The 20394-nt window shown below is 50.0% G+C and overlaps 2 protein-coding genes across 8 annotated transcripts in view; one reads left to right on the forward strand and one right to left on the reverse strand.

Moving 5' to 3' along the window:
• LOC102071147 (methanethiol oxidase) lies at positions 1-8395 on the reverse strand. 3 transcript variants are annotated; one of them, XM_074529685.1, is made up of 12 exons: positions 8262-8395; positions 5355-5411; positions 5157-5269; positions 4193-4378; positions 3742-3862; positions 3111-3293; positions 2661-2839; positions 2318-2396; positions 1860-1981; positions 1681-1773; positions 1232-1350; positions 1-762 (listed from the first exon to the last, which is right to left on the reverse strand). In XM_074529685.1, exons 1-12 carry the CDS (start codon positions 8335-8337, stop codon positions 600-602), a joined length of 1491 nt encoding a protein of 496 aa, XP_074385786.1. In that variant the 5' UTR covers positions 8338-8395; the 3' UTR covers positions 1-599. The 3 variants fall into 3 exon arrangements, with proteins under 3 accessions (XP_074385786.1, XP_074385787.1, XP_074385788.1); XM_074529686.1 differs by lacking the exon at positions 8262-8395 and adding an exon at positions 6715-6866; XM_074529687.1 differs by lacking the exon at positions 8262-8395 and adding an exon at positions 6715-6836 and having other exon boundaries at positions 5355-5408.
• POGZ (pogo transposable element derived with ZNF domain) overlaps positions 8304-20394 on the forward strand; it is a 17187-nt gene continuing 5096 nt past the window's right edge. Inside the window, exons 1-17 of one of the 5 annotated variants that reach the window (XM_074529675.1) lie at positions 8304-8448; positions 11001-11125; positions 11790-11965; positions 12452-12560; positions 13104-13283; positions 13789-14001; positions 14310-14419; positions 14684-14994; positions 15431-15585; positions 16167-16267; positions 16527-16673; positions 17251-17385; positions 17889-18043; positions 18621-18761; positions 19047-19106; positions 19508-19620; positions 19913-19937. In XM_074529675.1, the coding sequence (XP_074385776.1) occupies positions 11002-11125; positions 11790-11965; positions 12452-12560; positions 13104-13283; positions 13789-14001; positions 14310-14419; positions 14684-14994; positions 15431-15585; positions 16167-16267; positions 16527-16673; positions 17251-17385; positions 17889-18043; positions 18621-18761; positions 19047-19106; positions 19508-19620; positions 19913-19937 (2255 nt within the window). In that variant the 5' untranslated portion in view covers positions 8304-8448; position 11001. Of the gene's footprint in view, positions 8449-8759; positions 8972-9012; positions 9283-11000; positions 11126-11789; positions 11966-12451; positions 12561-12765; positions 12815-13103; positions 13284-13788; positions 14002-14309; positions 14420-14683; positions 14995-15430; positions 15586-16166; positions 16268-16526; positions 16674-17250; positions 17386-17888; positions 18044-18620; positions 18762-19046; positions 19107-19507; positions 19621-19912; positions 19938-20394 lie in introns of those variants that run through there. The other 4 variants (XM_074529678.1, XM_074529677.1, XM_074529676.1 and 1 more) reach the window with 4 other exon arrangements.

Genomic DNA, 20394 nt, shown 5'->3' on the forward strand with positions numbered 1-20394 from the left:
TGCTGGAAGGAGAATTTTATTGTAAGTTTTGATTTTTGATCAGAAATCTCAGAGATGATTTTTAGGAGAGGCTGCTTTGCGAGCAGATGAAGCCCCAGGCACCCCAAATTCCCTGGGAAAAGGAATGGAGAGAGGAAAGGTGTGTGGAAAAAATGGGATAAATCCTGAATTTCCTGGGATCAAAGGCAGATGGTGGAGGTGCAGTACCCACATTCCCTAATATTCCCAAATATTCTGTCGCCCAGAGAAATCAGGATATCCATGATCAGCCCTTCTCGAGGGAATTCCAGAGGAAAATCAGGGAATGGGAGCAGAGAATTCCGGCGGGCTCACAGCCAGATGTCGGAGGTGCAGTCCCACATTTCCCCATTCCCAATCATTCCCGGATATTCCCAGATTTCCCTGGCATTCCAGCGGGCTCACAGCCAGATGTCGGAGGTGCAGTCCCACATTCCCCCATTCCCAATCATTCCCGGATATTCCCAGATTTCCCCGGCGTTCCAGCGGGCTCACAGCCAGATGTCGGAGGTGCAGTCCCACATTCCCCCATTCCCAATCATTCCCGGATATTCCCAGATTTCCCTGGCGTTCCAGCGGGCTCACAGCCAGATGTCGGAGGTGCAGTCCCCCCCCGGGTAGCGCACCTCGTGCGCCAGGCAGGGCCCGCCCGGCTCCTTCCCGAAATCCAGCAGGAATTTGGGGTTGACGGCCAGGCCCCCCCGCGCCGTGTCCACGTCCAGCTGCAGCAGCACCGAGCCCTCCCTGCAGCCATTGAACAAAAATAACGGGGGCTGCGACTAAAACCGAACTAATCATCAATTAATAACCCAAAATTCATCCCAAAATTCCCCATCAAAATTTGGAATTACCAACCAATTAATACCAATTAATAACACATTATGAATCAATTACAAACCAATTAAAAACCAATTAGTTTAAATGCCATTTAACAATCAACTAATAATCAATTAACCAATCAATAACCAATTAATAATCAGCAACCAATAAGAATCAACAAGCAGTTATAAACTAATTAATGATCAATTAATAACCAATTAATAACTGATCAATAATCAGTAACTAATAATAACCAACAACTAACTGTTAACCAATTTTACCCAATTATTACCCAATAAGTACCCAATACATACCCAGCCAATACCCAATCAGTACCCAATCGATACCCAGCCAATACCCAGCCCATAGGCCGTTATTGATCATTATGTCTCACTTGAGCAGGCCGGGGTAGAACTGCCGGTCCCAGGCGCTGAACAGCGACGTGGTCACGTAGAGCCGGCGCCCGTCCAGGCTGAGCTGCAGCATCTGCGGCCCCCCCGGGATCCGCTTCCCCTGAATTGGGAAAAACCATCCAGGGGCTCTGAAATCCCGGAGTTGGCAACGGCCAGGCCCCAGATTTGGGGAGAAAATGGAATTTTAGGGGAAAAACCATCCAGGGGCTCTGAAATCCCAGACTCAGGAATGGCCAGCTCTGGGGAGAATTTTTTTCCCCTAATTTCTTAATTCCACGATTTTTTTCTGAGGGAAAATTGGGATTTCTGGAATGAAACTCATCCCTGAGGAAGCAAAATCCAGGTCGGAACAACCTCAGGAGGGGTTATGGATGTCGGGAATTTCCAAAAATCCAGGAAGAATCAGGGAAAAAAATTTGGGATTCTTCACCTGGATCACGCATGGTTCCGGCTGATCCTGCAATTCCCGATCCTCCACTACGGTCACAGCTCCTCCTTTGGAGATGCTGCCTCCCAGAAAAACCTGGAAAACCGTTAAAATCCATGGAAAATCTGAATGAATCCCTTCAAAACCAAGGGAATTAGGTTTTTTTGGAATTTCCTCCTCACCTGCCCCACCAGTTTGGGGTTTTTGGGATCGGAGATGTCGTACTGACGCACGTCCCCGTGCAGCCAGTTGCTGAAGTACAGGAATCTGTCGTCCAGGGAAATCAGGATATCCGTGATCAGCCCTTCCCAAAGAATTCCAGAGGAAAATCAGGGAATGGGAGCAAAGAGAATCCCCAAAATCCCCAAATTCCCACGTGGAAACGCCAAAAAATGGGGTTGGGAAGGAGTTGGATTATTCCAGAATCCCTGAGGAAATCCAGACTCAAATTCCAAGGATTTTCCTGGAAAATCCCACCCCCAGCACAGAGCAAATCCCACTCCGGGGTTCCTTTGCTCATCCCAAAATTCTTCCTCAAAAAAAACCGTCCAATATTTGGAATTTTTTGCCATTTAAGGATAGAATCGCGCCAAAATCCTCTCTTGATCCATGAGAAAATTCCCAAATTTCTCCCACTGACCTGGCATCTCCGGGAGAAGCCATCCCTGGACTTTCTTGCTGGGCACCTCAATCACCTTCTCCGCTTCCCATTTTCCTTCCTGAGAATGGAAAACATCGAATTAATTCCCAAAATTCATGGAATATCCACGCCACCCCACAATCCCACAGTGATAAAACCTGAGAGTTCCCTAAAACTCCTGGAATTCCATGGAAAAACCCAAGAATTCCATGGAAAAGCCCTTCAAACCCTCTGGAATTTCATGAAAAACCCCACAATTCCCAGCGGATTTTCTCCAAAAACCCAGGAATTCCACGGAAAAAGGCCCGATTCTCTGACATCTCCCCCAAATCCCCGAGCTCACGGGGTTCCTGTAGAATCTCCGGATGTCCCCGCTGAGGGCACAGCCCACGAAGCCCTGGGCGGCGCTGGGGTCGTGCAGGAATCGGATCTCCAGCGGGATGGAGCCCACGCCCAGGTCCAGCTCCTGCACCAGGCGCCGCTCCCGCCAGTCCCACACGTTGATGTGCCGCCCGTAGTGCCCTGGAAAGGGGAGATATTCCCTAAATTCCTGTTTTCTATGGAGTAGTCAGCGGTTCGGAGTGAAACTGGGGGTAAAAGTGGGATTGAAAAAAATTGGGATTTTTCCAGGGGTTTCAGAAGTGGGAAATTGAATTTCTGAGGAGTTTTTAAGGTCAAAATTTGCATTTTTTGTTAAGACTTTGCACACAAAGATTGAATTTTTTCAGAGTTTTTTTGGATTTTTTATGAGTTTCTGCTCTCAAAAATGGAATTTCCCAGATTTCCTACTGACCTTTCTCCACATCCTTGGGATTGAATCCCTGGGCCAGGACCCTGGGGACACCCCACTCGGTGCTGAGCAGGACGTTGTGCCGGGGCTGGTACCAGAAGTCATAGCCCAGATTTGGGACTTTTCCTCCATTTTCCCAATTTCCTTTCACTTCAAAGGTTTCTCCATCCAGGAGGACGAAAGTGCCTGGAAAAAAATTCCCAAAAAAAGGAGTTCAGAGTGATTTACAGAGCTTGAAATAAAGCAATTTTTTAAAAACTACACTTACTATTATTATTATTATTATTATTATTATTATTATTATTATTATTATTATTGCTAATAATAATAATAATTTCTAAAATTATTTCACATTATTTTATTATTGGTAATAAAAACAATTTCCTAGGATTTTATATTTTCCTATAATAATTCCTAAAATTATTTTGCTTTAAATAAAGCAAATTATTTATGTATATCTACTTCCATTTTTAAATTAAATGAAACACAAAAGCAGTCTAGGAAATCAATGAAAAACCTGCAGGAATGTGCTAAAGATTCCAGGAAGATTCCACGTCTTCAATGGATTTTGCAGGATTTTGCACGGAAATGAATCCCTGCGGATGTTTTTATGGAATCTGCAGGAATTCCGAACCTTTTCCGTTGCCATCAGGATCCCCCAGGCAGCTGATGAGGATTTCCCCGGAGCCCAGGCAGTGGGAAGTGTGCGGGAACGCGGCGTTGGCCTTGCGGGCCAGCTCCTCGGCTTCCACCACCTGGAACGGGGGAAAATGGGGAAAATTCCAGGAAAAATGGGGAAGATTCCTCAGCTTCCACCATCTGGAATGGGGAATATTCTGGGAAAAATGGGGAAAGTTCTTGGAAATGAGATGGCGGTGGGGGTAAATGGGGATTTGCGGTCAAAGGTTTGTGGGAATGTTTGAAGGGAAAAGGGGGAAAAAATGGGAAAAAGAGAAAAAAATGGGAAGAAAGGGGAAAATCGGGGAATAAATAAATCAGGGAATAAAGGAAGAAATTGGCATAAAAGGATGAGAAAAGGGAAAAATCAGTGGGAAAAAGCAGGGAAAAAGGGGGGAATTCCAAACCTTGTGGAGCTTGGGAGCCCTGGGATCGGTGGCCACGTCCACGACGTAGACGCGGGAGGAGACGAGGCTGGGCAGGATCAGGAACCGCCGGGACTTGCCGGGGTCCCCGTGGCAGCTGCTGCAGGCGTTCCAGCCCGAGTGGTGCAGCTCGTCCCCCACGTGCGGCATGGGCAGCCGGTGGATCACCTGTGGGACATCACTGTGAAATATCACCTGTGGGACATCACATCACCTGTGGAACATCACCTGGGAGACATCACCTGTGGGACATCACATCACCTGTGGAACATCACTTGTGGAACATCACTGTGAAATATCACCTGTGGAACATCACCTGTGGAACATCACCTGGGAAACATCACCTGTGGAACATCACCTGTGAAATATCCCCTGTGGAACAACACCTGTGGAACATCACTGTGAAATATCACCTGTGGAACATCACCTTTGAAATATCCCCTGTGGAACAACACCTGTGGAACATCACTGTGAAATATCACCTGTGGAACATCACCTGTGGAACATCACCTGTGGAACATCACCTGTGAAATATCACCTGTGAAACATCACCTGTATTACACCACCTGTGAAACCACGGGGATCCAGTTCCAGATCCCCCTTCCCCGAATTCCAGCATTGCTTGTCCCTGCCAGGGCTGGGAAGGACTTGGGAGCCCGAATCTTCCTGGATGTGGGATGCCAGGTTCTCCTGGATCTTCCCAGATTCCCCCAGATTTTCCCAGATTCCCCTGGATCTTCCCAGATCTGGGATCCCGGGTTCTCCCGGATTTTTCCAGGTTCAGGATCCCAGGTTTTCCTGAATTTTTCCAGATTCAGGACCCCAGGCTCTCCAGAAGTTTCCCAGATTCTCGTGGACTGGGGACCCCAGATTCCCCTGGATTTTCCCGGATTCAGGATCGCAGGCTCGCCCGGACTGGGGATCCCCCGGCTCTCCCAGGCCCTACCTGGCAGTACCGAGGGGATTTGGGATCCACGTCCACGGTGGCCAGGAAGTCGGGAATGCCGATCCCGGTGTTCCGGTAGATGCAGGGCAGGTACAGCAGCTGCTCCCGGGGCCCTGCGGGCACACCTGGGGCTCAGATCCCCAATTCCAGAGCTCCCAGCAATTCCAGCATTTGGGAATGCCCAATTCCAGCACTTGCCTTTCATGGCCTCCAGAGGGCTGGCATAGCCCGGCCCGCACGCTCCGCATTTTCCTGCTGGAAAAGGGCAAAATTCCATCACTTCCACATCCCAAAAATCCTGGGAATTTGGGGCCTTCCATTGGCTCCTCATTGGCAATTCCCCACTGCCATCTCCCAGCCTTAAATCCATGGAATTCCCCATTCCCAATTCCTCATTCCCATTTCCCAGCCTCAAATCCAAGGAGTTCCCCATTCCCAATTCCTTATTCCCAGCTTCTCATTCCCAATTCACAATTTTTGTGCCTTTGCTCATTCCAGGGGAAAAACCCATTGGAATTTATCCCAACTTTGGGCTCCCTGAGTTGTCCCAAAGTGCCAGATTAGGAGGGATAAATTTGGGATTTTAGCAAGGGCTAGAAAAAAAAAAGGGAGTTTCTGTGCAATTCCAGGGTTTAATATCAAAAATATTCCAAGTTCCAGGGAGGAAAATCCAGAGTAAATTTGGGAAAATCAAATTCAAATTCAACTGCAAACAACAGAGGAGCCACTGAAAAAAAATCCAGGAATTTCAGGAATCTTCTCCCAAAAAAACAAGTTCTCAAGGGATTTAGGGAATTCATTTTTCACAACATTCCAGGATTTATTTCCTTCCATAATTCCCAAGTTTTTGAGCTCCCAGATCATACCAGGCGCGTCAATCATTCCCAAAGTTATTTATTGACTTCCAGGAACTTGGACCCAAAAAAATTCCTCAAAAAATTCCACTTGGGAGTGAAAAAAATTCCAGGAAATTCAGCATATCTTTGGTTAGAATATTGATATTTTTTGGCTACACATTCCTGCTACTAATTCCTCATGTTTTGCTGGGTTTGATCCCAAAATTCCTGATATTTCCCCCCTGTTTTGAACTCCTGTTTCCCATGGAAACGGCTTGCAACTTTTTGGCCCCTCCCACTTTCCCCACAGAGCCAAAAGTCAAAGTTCCTGGAAATGCGAGGTTTTATCCTCACAAAACATAATCAGGAAAACGATCCTGGAAATCAAGGATTTATCCCCATAAATACGGAACACGTCAGGAAGAAGCCAAATCTGATCTTAAAGGATTTTTCCGAGGGTTTTTCCTGTTCCCAAGCAGCAAATCCAGGAGTTTCTCCCAGTTTTTGGAAGTTTAGGGATTATAAATTCCCAATTAATTCGAGGGAAAATGGATTTTAATGAAGGAATTCGAGCTCTTAATTAAAACCCACGGGGTTTTTAGGGGATATTTAAATATTTAAATCCAGGGAAAAGCCGGACTTTCACCCCCCCCAACCCCGGGAAGCCAAAAGCAGCAAATTTTGGTTTTTTTGGGATTGTTGGGGATTTTGGGATCTCTTACCCATCCTGAACCGGGCTGGGAATGGGAATTCCAGGAGTTTTCGTTGGATTTTTACGGAGAAACAGCCGGGAAAGGGTCGGACACCCAGGGGGAAAGGGGAGGGCTGTGGGAGAGGAGGAGCCAAGGGGAGGATCCCGGGCACGGAAAAAACAAAATTCCGCCTTAAAACGCCAAAGGGAAACTTCCAAACTTCTCCCTCCGCGGAATTCCCGCTTTCCCCCCCGATTTTCTCCTTTTTATTCCAAGTTTTCCTGACTTTTTTCCAGCCTGGAGAAGGAATTTGGGAATAGAGAAGGAGGGAGGAGTTTTGGTTCAAAACCTCGGGATTTTCGGAATGTTTCCTGGGAATTCTCTCCCAAGGGATTTCAGCAACTTTAAAAAATATTTTGTGGCATTCCTGGGTGAAAAAAAAAAATCCTCTGGAGAATCAGGATTTCACTCCTAATTCCTGCTGGCGTTGTCCCTAATGAGAATTAATTAATTAATTAATAATTTAGTATGGAATTTTTAAGGAATCTGCCCTTTTCCCCCCTCCTTCCAGGTAATGTTTATTTTGGAATTTCCAAAATATTTCCATTTTTTTACATCCCTGCTTTTTTCCACGAACCACCAGGAAAAGCAGGAAAAAAAAGGGATTCTTCTGCTATGAATAAAAGAGATGTAAATGATTATTTTGGGGTCGTTCCTTTATTATTGAAGATATTTAAATTCTTAATTATTTTTCCTTTTTTCTTTGGCAGTTTTACCAACACCTGCCCCAGGTGAGAGATTTTGCCCTCAGCTGGATATCTTTGGCCTCAGGGGTAGAATTTGTGCCCTCAGCTGGACGATTTTGGCCTCAGGGGGAGCTTTATTGCCCTCAGGTGGAGAATTTTGGCCTCAGGTGGAGAAGTGGAGCATTATTGCCCTCAGGTGGAGTATTTTTGCCCTCAGGTGGACAATTTTGCCCTCATGGGTAGAATTTCTGCCCTCAGGTAAACGATTTTGGCCTGAGGTGTGAGATTTCGGCCCCGAGCATCCCTCAGCTGTGAGGGCTGACCGCTGCTCACGGCCCGCCCGGCCCTGAGGGCTCTCGGGCCGCTCACACCCCGCGCGGGACACCGGCCCGAGAGCAGGGCCAGCCGTTCTCCCGCCGCTCCCCAAGCGCTCAGCGCCTCAGTGCCGCCTCGGCCCCGCAGCAGCGGCGGATCCATGAGCGGGAGAGCCGCGAGGAGCGGGCGGGGGTCGCGACCCAGCGGCGCCATTTTCCCGCCCTTCCCCTTTCCTCCCTCAGCCGCCTCAGGGTCCGGCCCCGTGACGTCACCGAGCGCAGGCGGAAGTGACGTCAGCGGTATCCCTCCGCCGGCCAGGTCCCCTTTTTGTGTGTGTGGTGTGTGTGTTGTATGTGTGGTGCGGCTGCGGGCGCCGCGCGCCTGTATCAGCCCGCCGGGCCCGACGACCTTTTTTTTCTTATCCCCCCCCTTTTCCGAGAGGGGTGAAGTGGAGGAGGGGGGGAAAAAAAACCCACACGCACGCCAAGCACGGAGCCGCCCCCTGGCAGAACGTACAGAGGGCGAGCAGAGCCAGGGATAATTCCTTCTTCTTCTTCATCACCATCTTCATCCTCCTCCTCCTCCTCAGCATCCCGCCAAGTGGGGGGGGGGGCTCATGCCACCTGCCCCCGTGCCCTGCGGGTCGCCTCGCCCGGAGAGCGGCGGAGCCCCGTAGGAGCGAGCGGCGGCAGCGCTGAGGAAGGTGAGGCGGGGGGCGCGGGGAAGGGGGGGGGGGATGAAGGCGGCCGGGCCCCCGGGGGTGGCGGCGGCGGCAGTAGTGGGAGATGGACATGGCGGGGGGGATCGGAGACGGTGGAACCGGCTCGAACCGCCCGGGAATGGGGGAGAAGGAGGGAATGAAGAAGGGGGGGCGGCAGGGCCGGAGCGCGCCGTACACAAAGCGGTGGCGGGAGGAGGAGGAGGCGAAGAGCAGGAGGAGGAGGAGGAGAAGGAGGAGGGAGGGCTCGGGGTGCCGAGGAGGGGCCGGGGAGGAGCCGCGGCGGCTCCGGCGGCCGCTCCCGCCGGGCCCGGGCGGGCGCTGAGGGACGCGGAGGGATCCGCGCGCAGCCCTCACGGCCTGGGGGGCGCGGTGAAGCGGCCGCCCTCAGGGGAGGGGGGCGGTGGTGATGCGGCCCCTCCGCCGCTCCCTCCGCGCACCCCCTCCCGCCATACTGGGGGTCCCCTCACAGTCCCATCACGGTCGCCCCCCGGTCGCCACCGCCGGGGTGAGGAAGGGGCGGTCGTGTCCGTCCTTTCCCCCGTCTCCCGGCGCTGCCGCCCCCTCCTCTCTTTGGCGGCGCTGCTTCGCTGGTGGGCGGCCATGTTGGGCACGGGGATTATTTTTCGCTCTCTTTCTTAGCCGCCACAATACGCTGAGGGTGTGCGGGGGGCTTTTCCCGGAGTTCTCGGGAGAAGCGGCCTTTTCCCGCTTTTTAGGGGAGGCTGAGGAAAAGGGGAGGGTCTGGGATCAGCGGTTTGCAGGGTGAGACCCCCCCCCCCCATCATCCTTGGCCTGCTGGTGCTTCACCTTCGCTGAGTGAGTGCCCCTGTCCAGCGCCGTGAGGGGAGGGAGCCTCTTGGCCGCAGGGATTGGGATCCCAGTCTTCTTCCTCGGGATTTGGGATTGGGATCCCAGCCTTCTTCCTCGGGATTTGGGATTGGGATCCCAGTCTTCTTCCTCGGGGATTTGGGATTGGTGTTCCTGCCTTTTCCTGAGAGATCCAGGAGTGCCATCCCAGCATTCTTCCTCAGGGATCTCACCTGTCTCTTCAGGGATTTGGGATTTCCATCCCATTCCTTTCCTCAGGGATTTGGGGTGGGTTTTCCAACCTTCTCCTCAGGGATTTGGGATCACCATCCCACCCTTCTTCCCAGTTTTTTCTGTCACTCTCAGCAGCAGCTCCATCCCCTCATCCCTCCCGGATCCAAGCAGGAAAAAATGGGAAAGCTCCTCATTTTCTCCCCTGCCCAAGCCGGGATCCCAGAACTCCTGGGAGAGGCTCAGGAATTCCCTCCCTCCAGCAGGATTTGGGATTCCATCCCCAAAACCCCTCGAGGCTGCTTCTCTGAAAATTCCCAGAGCTTGAGGTTTTGCTGGAATTCCCTGGGGCTGGGATGTGCCAGGGAGCTGGGGAGGGGTGGGATCCTGCTTCCCAAAAACCCGATTTTATTTGGATTCACTGGATTTTATTGTGATTCACCCGATCCCAGCATGGGCAGAGGATGGGAGGGATCCCACCAGAAAAATTCCCGAAGATGCTGGAGAAAATAATAATAAAACAATTTTAAAAAATCAAAATGAAGGATTTTAGAGGCTTTTAGTGATTAATTAGCACAAGTTAAATCTGGTCAATTAACGGGATTAGATTTTTCCTGATTTTTTTTTTTTATGGATGGGAAGGTGAAGGGTGAAGTCCCAAAGGAAATTTGCATTTTGTTTCCCAAATTCCTCAAAATTCTCAGAATTTTCCCAATTCCAGGGTGCTTTAGGGCTGCTAATTAAACAGAATTAGTAATTATTATTAACATCTAATTTACATCTAATTTGGGTGTGTTATCCACTTCAAAACCAAGGAAAACCAACCATTCCTGATATTTTTGGGATTATTTTTCCAGCTTCTCAAGGCCTGGAGATGAGGAATTTTTTGGGAAGAGGCAGGAGAGCATTCCAAGGTTCTGCCTGTGGGATAGGAGACAACAAAATCCATTTTTTTCCCCCATTCCAGGAAAATTTTCCACTATTCCCCCCATCCCAGGCTGAAGCAATGGAGAGAATTCCCAGATTGGGAAGCTGTGGTTAATTTTTGGTTTTATCCCTGCAAATTTTTCCTTTGATCACAAAATTTATGGAATTCTCCTCCCAATGCTTTTATTTTTATTTTGTTCTAATTTTAATTAAAAGCTTCCCAAACTGACGCTCCTGCTGCCTATTCTAAGCTGGGAATTTTGGGATAACCAAAAATCCGTTGGGATTTTTTTAAATCTTAATTTTTTTGGATTTAAAATTTTTAAAACTGTGAAATAACCTGGATTTTCTTAATGGAAGAGGAAAGAAAAAATTCCAATTTTTTGTCAAATCCAGGAATTTTCCCCAAATTTCCCTAGAAAAAACCCCAGAAATAATCTGAAAATTTCTAGCTCCTTTGTTTTCCCTTGAAATTTTGGGATCTAAAACCAAGCCATTCCTCCCCTTGGAAAAAAAATCCCTCTGAGTTTTTTAGTGCCAAATTCCCTTTTCCCCCCCATTTTTTCCAGGATGGCAGACACGGACCTTTTCATGGAATGTGAGGAGGAGGAGCTGGAGCCATGGCAGAAAATCAGCGATGTCATCGAGGACTCAGTGGTGGAGGATTACAATTCCATGGAAAAAAATCCCACAGGTCATTTCCCCCTTTTCCCACTTCATTTTCCCCAATTTCCCCCCTTTTCCAACTTCATTGTCTCCCTTTTTCCACTGATGTTTCCCATTTTTCTCAGTGACTTTTTCATATTTCCCACCGACTTTCCCCACTTACATTTCCCCTTTCCCCACAGATTTTTTTCCCCCCATATTCCCATGAATCTTCTCATGGATTATCCCTTTCTTCCCACTTAATTTTGTCCCTTTTTCCTTCACTTATTTTTCCCCAATTTTCCCATGGATATTCCCCTTTTTGGCATGGATTTTTTCCCACTTCCCCCCTAGACTTTCCCCCTTTCCCCCTTGAGTTTTTCCCTCTTTTGCCATGGATATTTTCCCCCATATTCCCATGGCTTTTTCTCCATATTCCCCTGGATTTTCTCCCTTTTCCCCCTGGCTTTTCCCCCTGTATTTTCCCCAATATTCCCCTGGCTTTTCCTCCCTTTCCCCCTGTATTTCCCCTATATTCCCCTGTGTTTCCCCCCATATTCCCCTGCCATTTCCCCCATATTCCCCGGCTTTGCCCCCATATTCCCCTGTGTTTCCCCCCATATTCCCCTGGCTTTCCCCCCCTATTCCCCTGCCATTCCCCCCGTTTCCCCTGCCTTTTCCCCGTTTCCCCACGGCTGTGGGCTGTTTTCCAGGCGGGAACGCCGCTGTCCAGCCGGGCGGGCAGTCGCTGCTGCTGGCGCAGAGCCCCGCGCCCGGCCTGGGGGCCGTGGTGACGCAGCCGCTGCTGCGGCCGGTGCAGCTGATGCAGAACGCCAACCACGGCACCAACCCGCCCGCGGGCACCCAGCCCATCTTCATCACCACCCAGGTCAGCTCCTGGCCCAAAGCTCCACGGGGAATCCCAGGAAAACCCTGCTTTCCTGGGAAAAATTCCCATTCCTCGCTCTGGTTTGGGTGCTGCTTCTCCTGTCATGCCAAAATCCCCCTGGGGTTGTGGGATGTGGGTTGGACCCCGTTGAGTGTTTGGCTCAACAAAACTTCAAACCCTCCAGAGATTTTGTTTTCCTTCAACTCCAGTCCTGAACCCCAAATTCCAGTCCTGATCCCAATCCTAAACCCCAACCTAAATTCCAATCCTAAGCCCCAAAACCCAACCCCAATCCTGGGTGATTTTTAGGTTTGTTTGAGATATTTTTTGGGGTTGGAATTCCCTCAGGAATGGCTCAGGGGTGACGGATCCGTTGGATTCCAGGGATTATTTTTGGGTTGGTTTGGGACGGTTTTTGGATTGGTGTAGGATGGTTTTGGGTTGGTTTGGGACAGTTTTGGGGCTGATGCGTCCCTTGGGTTCCAGGGGTTCCCGGTGCAGAACGTCCGGCCTGTGCAGAGCCCCATGAACCAGGTGGGCATCGTGCTCAATGTCCAGCAGGGCCAGACCGTCCGGCCAATCACCCTCGTGCCAGGTAATTAATTCATTAATCAAATGAGAACCATTCAGTAATAGCTAGTAATGGGAATAATGCTAGTAATGATGATGATGAGGTGTGGCCAGTGCAGAGCCCCATGAGCCTGTCCTCCTTGTGCCAGGTGATAGCAATAATAATAACAATAACAATAACATGAATAATAGTTTACAGTAATAATAGTAGTAATAACAATGACAAGGGGCCAGTGTAGAACCCCATGGGCTGGGTGGGCTCCATCACCCTCGTGCCAGGTGATCATCATTAATAATATTAATAATAATTATCATTAATAAGAATAAAAGCTGTAAATCCCAAATAAAGGTGTAAATCCCATATTTCCTGGGATTGGGGTTGGATCATGGCTCTCTGTTTGTCTTTGAAGCCCCAGGTACCCAGTTTGTTAACCCAGTAGTTGGGATTGACTAATTCCACATACAGATTCGTAACTCGGGGTTACTCGCACCTGGATTAAAGCTGTAAATCCCAAATTTCTCCTTTTGGGACTGGGGTCAGATGACGGCTCTCTGTTTGTGTTTGAAGCCCCAGGTACCCAGTTTGTTAAACCAGCAGTTGGCGTTCCCCAGGTGTTCTCGCCGGTGGCGCAGGTGCGGCCGGGCAGCGCCGGGCCCGGCCGGCCGGCCACCAACGCCTTCGCCACGGTCATCCCGGCCACGCTGACCCTGCGCAGCACCGTGCCCCAGGCCCAGGCGCCCCAGCAGAGTGAGTCACCCGGTTCCTGATCCTAGCCCAAATTCCTGATCCTGGCCTGAGTTCCTGATCATATCTCAAATTCTGGATCCTGGCCCCAGTTCCTGATCCTATCCCAAATTCTGGATCCTGGCCCAAATTCCTGTGGGAATTCTCATGGAAAAATCCGTGGGAGCCAGGGGGCGATGTTGGGAGTTGGGCCTGAGTTTGCTTTTGGCTCAGAGTTTATTCACATGTTGGGAAATGAGGAGAATCTGGAGCAGTTTGGGTAAAAAAGTGGTTCAGTTTTGGAATTCCTGGCTGGGATTTCACTGGAGTTTTGTCTAAACCATCCCTGGGGGAGACTCAAGGTAGAAGATCCAGGCCAAGTGGCAGGGGCAGAATTCCAGGCTGGAATTTCGCTGGAATTTTGTCCAAACCATTTCTGGTGAAGCCCCAAGGAGGGAGCCGGAGGAGGTGGCTGCGTTCCCAGCCCCGTTCCCGTCGGGAATCCCACAGAACGCTCTCCCCTCCGCAGTGAGCATCGCCAGCTTCGTGACCGTGAAGCGCCCGGGCGTGCCCGGCGATGGCGGCAGCGGCGGCCCCGAGGTGGCCAAGCTGGTGAACACGCTGGGCACGGTGCCCTCGCTGGCACACGGCCCCGCCGCGCTGGCCGTGCCCAACAGCAGCCCCGGCAGCGCCCAGCGCGGCCCCGCCAGCGAGGCCTCGGCCTCGGCCGCGCCCCGGAAAGGTAAATCCCCTGAAAAGGGAGTTCCACCCCGCGGGGGGCACGACTGGGGTTGAGGGGTGCTCCAGGTTCGTGGGGGCAGGAGTTGGTTTACGATGCTTTGTGGGATAAAGGGTAGAAAAGAGAAAAACGGGGGTTTTGGGAGGCTTTGTGGGATAGAGTGTGGGAAAGGGAAAAATAGGGAATTTTGAAAGGCTTTGTGGGACAAAGGCTGTGAAAATTGGGGGTTTTTTCGGGATTATGAGTGACCGGGGCAGGGGAGAAGTGGGAACGGTGGCACTGGGAGCTGATCCGTGTCTGTCCCGCTGCAGGCAGCTCCTCTCCCATTCCCAACCTGGATTTCCAGGACGGGGGACGCAAGGTCTGTCCCAAGTGCGACTCGCAGTTCCGCGTCACCGAGGCGCTGCGGGGCCACATGTGTGTAAGTCATCATCCCGGACCAGGGAGCTCTAGACCTGGCTTAACGAGCGGGGATTCATTCTAGGCCCGGCTTCACGAGTGGGGATTCATTCTAGACCTGGCTTAATGAGCGGGGATTCATTCTAGACCCAGTTTAGCAAGTGGGGATTCATTCTAGACCCAGTTCAATGTCTCCATATTCATTGTCCCAGCCCCAGCTCACTGTCTCCCATTAATTACCCCAGCTCTAATTAGCGAGCAGCCGTTAATTACTCTGTTTCAACAGTACTGCTGCCCGGAGCTGGTGGAATTCCTGAAGAAACGCAAATCCCTGGATTCCGAGCCTGCCCCGCCCTCGGCCAAGGCCCCCTCCCCCGCCCAGGGGGCGGCCCCGGCCCCGCCCCCGACCCCGCCCAAGGCCGCACCTGAGCCAGGTGAGGGCGGGGCCGACCCCGCCCAGGCCAAGCTGATCATGCTGGTGGATGAGTTCTACTACGGGCGGGACGGGGGCAAGGGGGCGGCTGTGCCACCCTGCCCCAGGGTGCCCACGTCCTTCCGCTGCCCCCACTGCACCAAGCGCCTCAAGAACAACATCCGGTGAGCCATCGGCCCTGAATTAGCCGTTAATTAGCCATTAATTACCTGGGAATAACCCAGAAATGGGATGGGAGCAGTGTGGGAGTGATGGGCAGTGGGATGGAGGCACCGCTGCCCCCACTGCACCAAGCGCCTCAAGAACAACAGCCAGCGAGCTGTTATCTGTTAATTATATGCTAATTATCCTTTAATTATCTGAGAATAACCCAGGAATAACCTGGGATTGTGGGAGTTGTGTGGGAATGGGCTGGGATTGTGGGAATGACAGGCACTTGGGGCCTGGGCACTGCTGCCTCAAGAACACCCCCCAGTGAGGAACTATCCAGGAATTCGCCAGGAATAATCCATGAATAGCCCAAACCCAGCTGGGAGCGATGCACAGAGTGCATTTTCCCGGGATGGGGAACGGGAATCTCCGGGAATTCCGTCGCTGCAGGTTCATGAACCACATGAAGCACCACGTGGAGCTGGACCAGCAGAACGGAGAGGTGGACGTGCACACCATCTGCCAGCACTGCTACCGCCACTTCAGCACGCCCTTCCAGCTGCAGTGCCACCTGGAGAACGTGCACAGCCCCTACGAGTCCAGCAGTCAGTGCTTTTCCTGCTTCTCTTTGGGATTCACCTGGGAATTTCCTCTGGGGTTCATCGGGGTTTTGGACAGGGAAAATTGTCCCTCCTCCCTCACCCCTTCCTTGAGGTCACCACAAAATCCACCTGAAAGTCCAGCCAAATTTCACTTCTCCAGCCCCAATTCCACCTGGAGACCATGCACAGCTCCTAAAAGTCCCCTAGGCTGAGCTTTTCCATGAATTTTTTATCTCTAAATCAGGATTTTGCTCCTGGATTTATGGAAGGAGAGTTGTCACTCTTCCCTCACCCCTTGCTCAAGGTCACCCCAAAATCCACCCCAAAACGCAGCCAAGTTTTATTTCTCCAGCCCCAGTTCCACCTTCTCCCATTTCCCTCTTCCCTCTTTTTTTTTTTTCCCTTTTTTTTTCCATTTCCCCTCCCTTCCCCCTTTTCCTGCTTTTTCCCATTTACCCCCTTTTCCCCTTTTCCTGCTTTTCTCTCTTCTTTTCCCTCTTTCCCCCCCTTCTCCCTTCCCCCCACACCTCCAGCTCCCACATTTTTCTCACCTTTTGCCCGTTTTCCCCTGTTTTTTGGTGCAGCCAAGTGCAAGATCTGTGAGTGGGCGTTTGAGAGCGAGCCGCTCTTCCTGCAGCACATGAAGGACACCCACAAACCCGGGGAGATGCCCTACGTCTGCCAGGTATGGAAAACTCCCGGAATTCCCGCCTGGAATTCCCAGTTCCCACCCCACAGATCCCAGAGTAATTCCCTGTGTGTGCCAGGTATGGAAAACCATGGAATTTTCCCCTATTAATTGGGATTTTCCCACACCCTGCTGCTGAAATGCCCCAAATCCTGGGATTTTTTCCCCATTTTCCCACATCCTGTTCAAACACGCCGGCTCCCTGGATTTCCCCACCCCCCATCCGGGTTTTCCCGGGTTTTGCCGGGTTTTCCAGGTGTGCCAGTACCGCTCGTCGCTGTACTCGGAGGTGGACAGCCACTTCCGGCTGATCCACGAGGACACGCGGCACCTGCTGTGCCCCTACTGCCTCAAGGTGTTCAAGAACGGCAACGCCTTCCAGCAGCACTTCATGAGGCACCAGGTGAGCTGCAATTCCGGGAAAACGGGAACTGGGGACTGCTGAACATCGACTGAGTTTGGGTGGGAATTGGGAAAAATGGGATCTGGGGGTTGCCTCAGGCTGTTCAAGAATGGCAGCGCCTTCCAGCAGCACTTCATGAGGCGCCAGGTGAGCCCCGGTTCCAGGGAATTCCTTGGGAAAAGTGCCTACTTAATAATTGATATATAATTAATACCTACTCCATAATTACTAACTAATTAATAATATAATAAAAAAATGATTTCCAGAAGAAGAGTACGTACCACTGCAACCAGTGCCGCCTGCAGTTCTAATACCCATTCAATACTCAATAAAGAATTGATAGCTAAGTAATAACTATTAAATAATTAATAAATAAAAAATAAATAAGAATTGATACTAATTACTGCTTTTTCCTATAAGAGCATGTACCACTGCTACCAGTGCAGTTTTCAGTCCTAATATCCATTCAGTACTCAATATACAATTGATAGCTATTTAATAACAGGTATTAACTAATAAACAGTCAATGCCTAATGAAACAATTAATGATTAATTAATGCTGACGGTTTTTTTCCAGAAGAAGAGCGTGTACCACTGCAACAAGTGCCGCCTGCAGTTCCTGTTTGCCAAGGACAAGATCGAGCACAAGCTGCAGCACCACAAAACCTTCCGCAAGCCCAAGCAGCTCGAGGGGCTCAAACCCGGCACCAAGGCACGCCCGGCCTGGGAGAATTCCCGGGAAAATTCCTGGAAAAATTACTGGAATTCCTGGAAAAATTCCTGGGAAAATTAATGGGAAAATTCCCCCAAAAATTCATGGAAAAATTCCCGGGAAAAACTCCTGGAAGAATCCCTGTGGCTTTTGTTGGCTGGGGGTGGTGGGGATGGGGAAAGGGGTGGGATTAAGGGGGGGATTTGGGGAGGGGTTTACGGGATTGAGTGGCTTTCTTATGGGGTTTGGTGTGTGGTGGGATTCATTGGGAATTTAATGAGATTCATTGAATTTTGTGGAATTAATTGGGAATTTAAGGGGATTAATTAGGAATTTACTGGGGTTCATGGGATGTTTCCTGTGATTGATTGGATATTTCCCGGAGTTAATTGGTTTTTTTATAGAGCTGGTTGGGTGTTCCATGGCATTGACTGGGAATTGGTGCAAACCCCAGATTCTCTGTGGAAAAGCCCGGTTTCCCTGATGTTTCGGTGCTCCCCCAGGTGACGATCCGCGCGTCGCGGGGCCAGCCCCGCTCGCTGCCGCTGGAGCCTCCCCACGGGATGGGCCCGGATCCGGCGCCCCTGGGATCCTGCTCCGACCCGCAGCCCCTCTTCCTGTGCCACCGCAACGCCCCCCGCAGGGCCGGCAAAAAAACGTCAGCGCTTTTCCAGGCAGAAACGGGCATTTGGGGGAAAGGGAATTTCGGGGAAAATTTGGGGAAAAACCAGGAATTCTGGGATTCTCCAGCCACCATGGGATCCTCAAGAGAGCCAGCAGAAAATAAAGTCAGTGCTTTTCGTGGAAAAAATAGGAGTTTTGGGGAAACTCGAGGGAAAAACAGGGAAAATACAGGAATCTGGCAAAAGAATGGGAAGTTTGAGGTTCCCCAGCCAGTGAAGCATCCCCAAGAGAGCTGGCAGGAAAACATCAGTGATTTTCTGGGAATAATAGGGGAAATTTTGGGAGAAAATTGTGTCACTCTGGGGAAAAATACAGGAATCCTGAGGTTGGTTTGGACAGGTGGAGCTGGAAAACAGGGAATTAAAGCTGGAATTCCGTCCTGGAATATTGACACTATTGATAATTTAATATTAGTTCATTAATGTTGATTAGTTTTAAATAATCATTTGTTTGTAGCAAATGGCCATCCTAAATCCTCCTGTCCCCTTTCCTGCCCACCGAGGCGCTCCCAAAGTGCCGCTTTTGATGGATTTTGCCGTTTTTTGCCCCAGGAGCGGCCTGGGCCGGCAGACGTGCCTGGAGTGCAGCTTCGAGATCCCCGACTTCCCCAACCACTTCCCCACCTACGTGCACTGCTCCCTGTGCCGCTACAGCACCTGCTGCTCCCGCGCCTACGCCAACCACATGATCAAGTACGGGGATTTGGGGAAAAACGGGGGGAAAACTGAGCAAAAGCGGCAAAAAAAAGGTGAAAAATGGGGCAGAAATGGGGGAAAACCGGAATTCCTGCTGCTTCCATGCCTATGCCAACCACATGATCAAGGATGGAAAAATCTGGGATTTGGGAACAATTTTGGGCTCCTGAGCAGTTTTCCTGTGTTTTATAGGGGTTTTTTATTATTTATGGGGTGTTTTCTTTGATTTTACAGCCGTTTCTCCAGCTTATCCCTCACTTTCACACATTTTTCCCTCTCCAGCAACCACGTTCCCCGGAAAAGCCCCAAATATTTGGCTTTGTTCAAGAACTATACGGCCAGGTACGGAAAAAACTCCCAAAATCCCATTCCAGGGGAATTCCAGCCCTTGGGAATTCCTGACCTTTTTCATTCTGGGGGAAAATCCAAGGATTTGGGGATTTATGGGTCCTATTCCCATTGGGGGTGAAGTTTACATTTTAATTATTAATAATTATCATTTAATGTTCAATTATTAGTATTTTAATTATTATTAGTTTAATTACTAACAAGAAACAATTGATAATAATGATTTAGCTATCAATGATTTAGTTATTAATGAGGGGTTGGACACATGTTTATATCTGATCATAAAGTTTATTTACTTTTGTTCCTCCTCCCATTTTCCTCCCTTTTTCTTTCCCCTCTTTTTCCCTTTTTTCTCCTTTGTCCCCCATTTTTCCCTCTTTTTTCCCATTTCCCAGCGGGGTGAGGCTCTCATGTTCCTCCTGCCTCTTCGTCACCTCTGAGGGCGACTCCATGGCCAAACATTTGGTGTTCAACCCCTCCCACGAGTCCAGCAACATCATTGTCCAAGGTAAAACTGGGAAAAAAACTCGGGAAAATGGGAAAAACTCGGAATTCCGGTCAAAATCCAAGAAATCTTCATATTCTAGAGCTCGGGTTGGGAATAAACTGAATTAATTTTACTTTTTTTTAATGGGATGGAAATTCAGAATTCATTCCTGAGGGAGCTTGGTTTGATTCCGGTTTTTCCAGGAATCCCCACCAATCCCAAATTCCTCTGAAATAAAATTAAATAGAAGTAAAAACCTAAAACACCTTAAATGAATCAGAATAAAAACTGGAAATATTCTGTTGTATTCCAGGGCCTTCTTGGATATCACATTCCAGGTAAGCCAAAAATTCCTGTTTATCCTCATCTCTCCTCCCAGTCCATGGATGGGAATTTTTTCTCATCTTTTTTCCTCCCTTTTCCATCCTTTTTTTCCTCCCCTTGTTTTTCCTTTTCCCTCCCTTTCCCCCCATTTTTCTCCCCTGTTTCCTTCCTCTTTTTCCTCTCCCTTTCCCTCCTTATTCTCCCTTTTTCCTCTCCTTTTTTCCCTTTTTGTTTCCTGTATTTTTTCCTTGCCCCCCTTTTATCCTCCTTTCCCCCCTCTTTTTTCTCTCCCTTTTCCCCCCTTTCCCATTTTTTTCCTTTTTTCCCCTTCCCCCCCTTTTTTCCCTCCCCTTTCCTCTCCATCCCAAACACCCCAAACATTTCACTTTCCCCATCCCCCTTTTCTCCCAATCCCCAAACACCCCAAACATTTCACTTTCCCCATCCCCCTTTTCTCCCAATCCCCAAACA

Source organism: Zonotrichia albicollis, chromosome 30, assembly GCF_047830755.1.
Source record: "Zonotrichia albicollis isolate bZonAlb1 chromosome 30, bZonAlb1.hap1, whole genome shotgun sequence".
NCBI classification, from domain to species: Eukaryota; Metazoa; Chordata; class Aves; order Passeriformes; family Passerellidae; genus Zonotrichia; species Zonotrichia albicollis.

What these genes read in the sequence shown, in the direction of transcription:
- LOC102071147 (XM_074529685.1), bottom strand. Translation starts at nt 8,337, where the DNA reads ATGCTGAGGAGGAGGAGGAGGATGAAGATGGTGATGAAGAAGAAGAAG. An exon ending in TCCCAAGGATGTGGAGAAAG is followed by an intron (nt 2,840 to 3,110) that starts GTCAGTAGGAAA and finishes TCCCCTTTCCAG; the next exon opens with GGCACTACGGGCGGCACATC. An exon ending in GGAGATTCTACAGGAACCCC is followed by an intron (nt 2,397 to 2,660) that starts GTGAGCTCGGGG and finishes TTCCATTCTCAG; the next exon opens with GAAGGAAAATGGGAAGCGGA.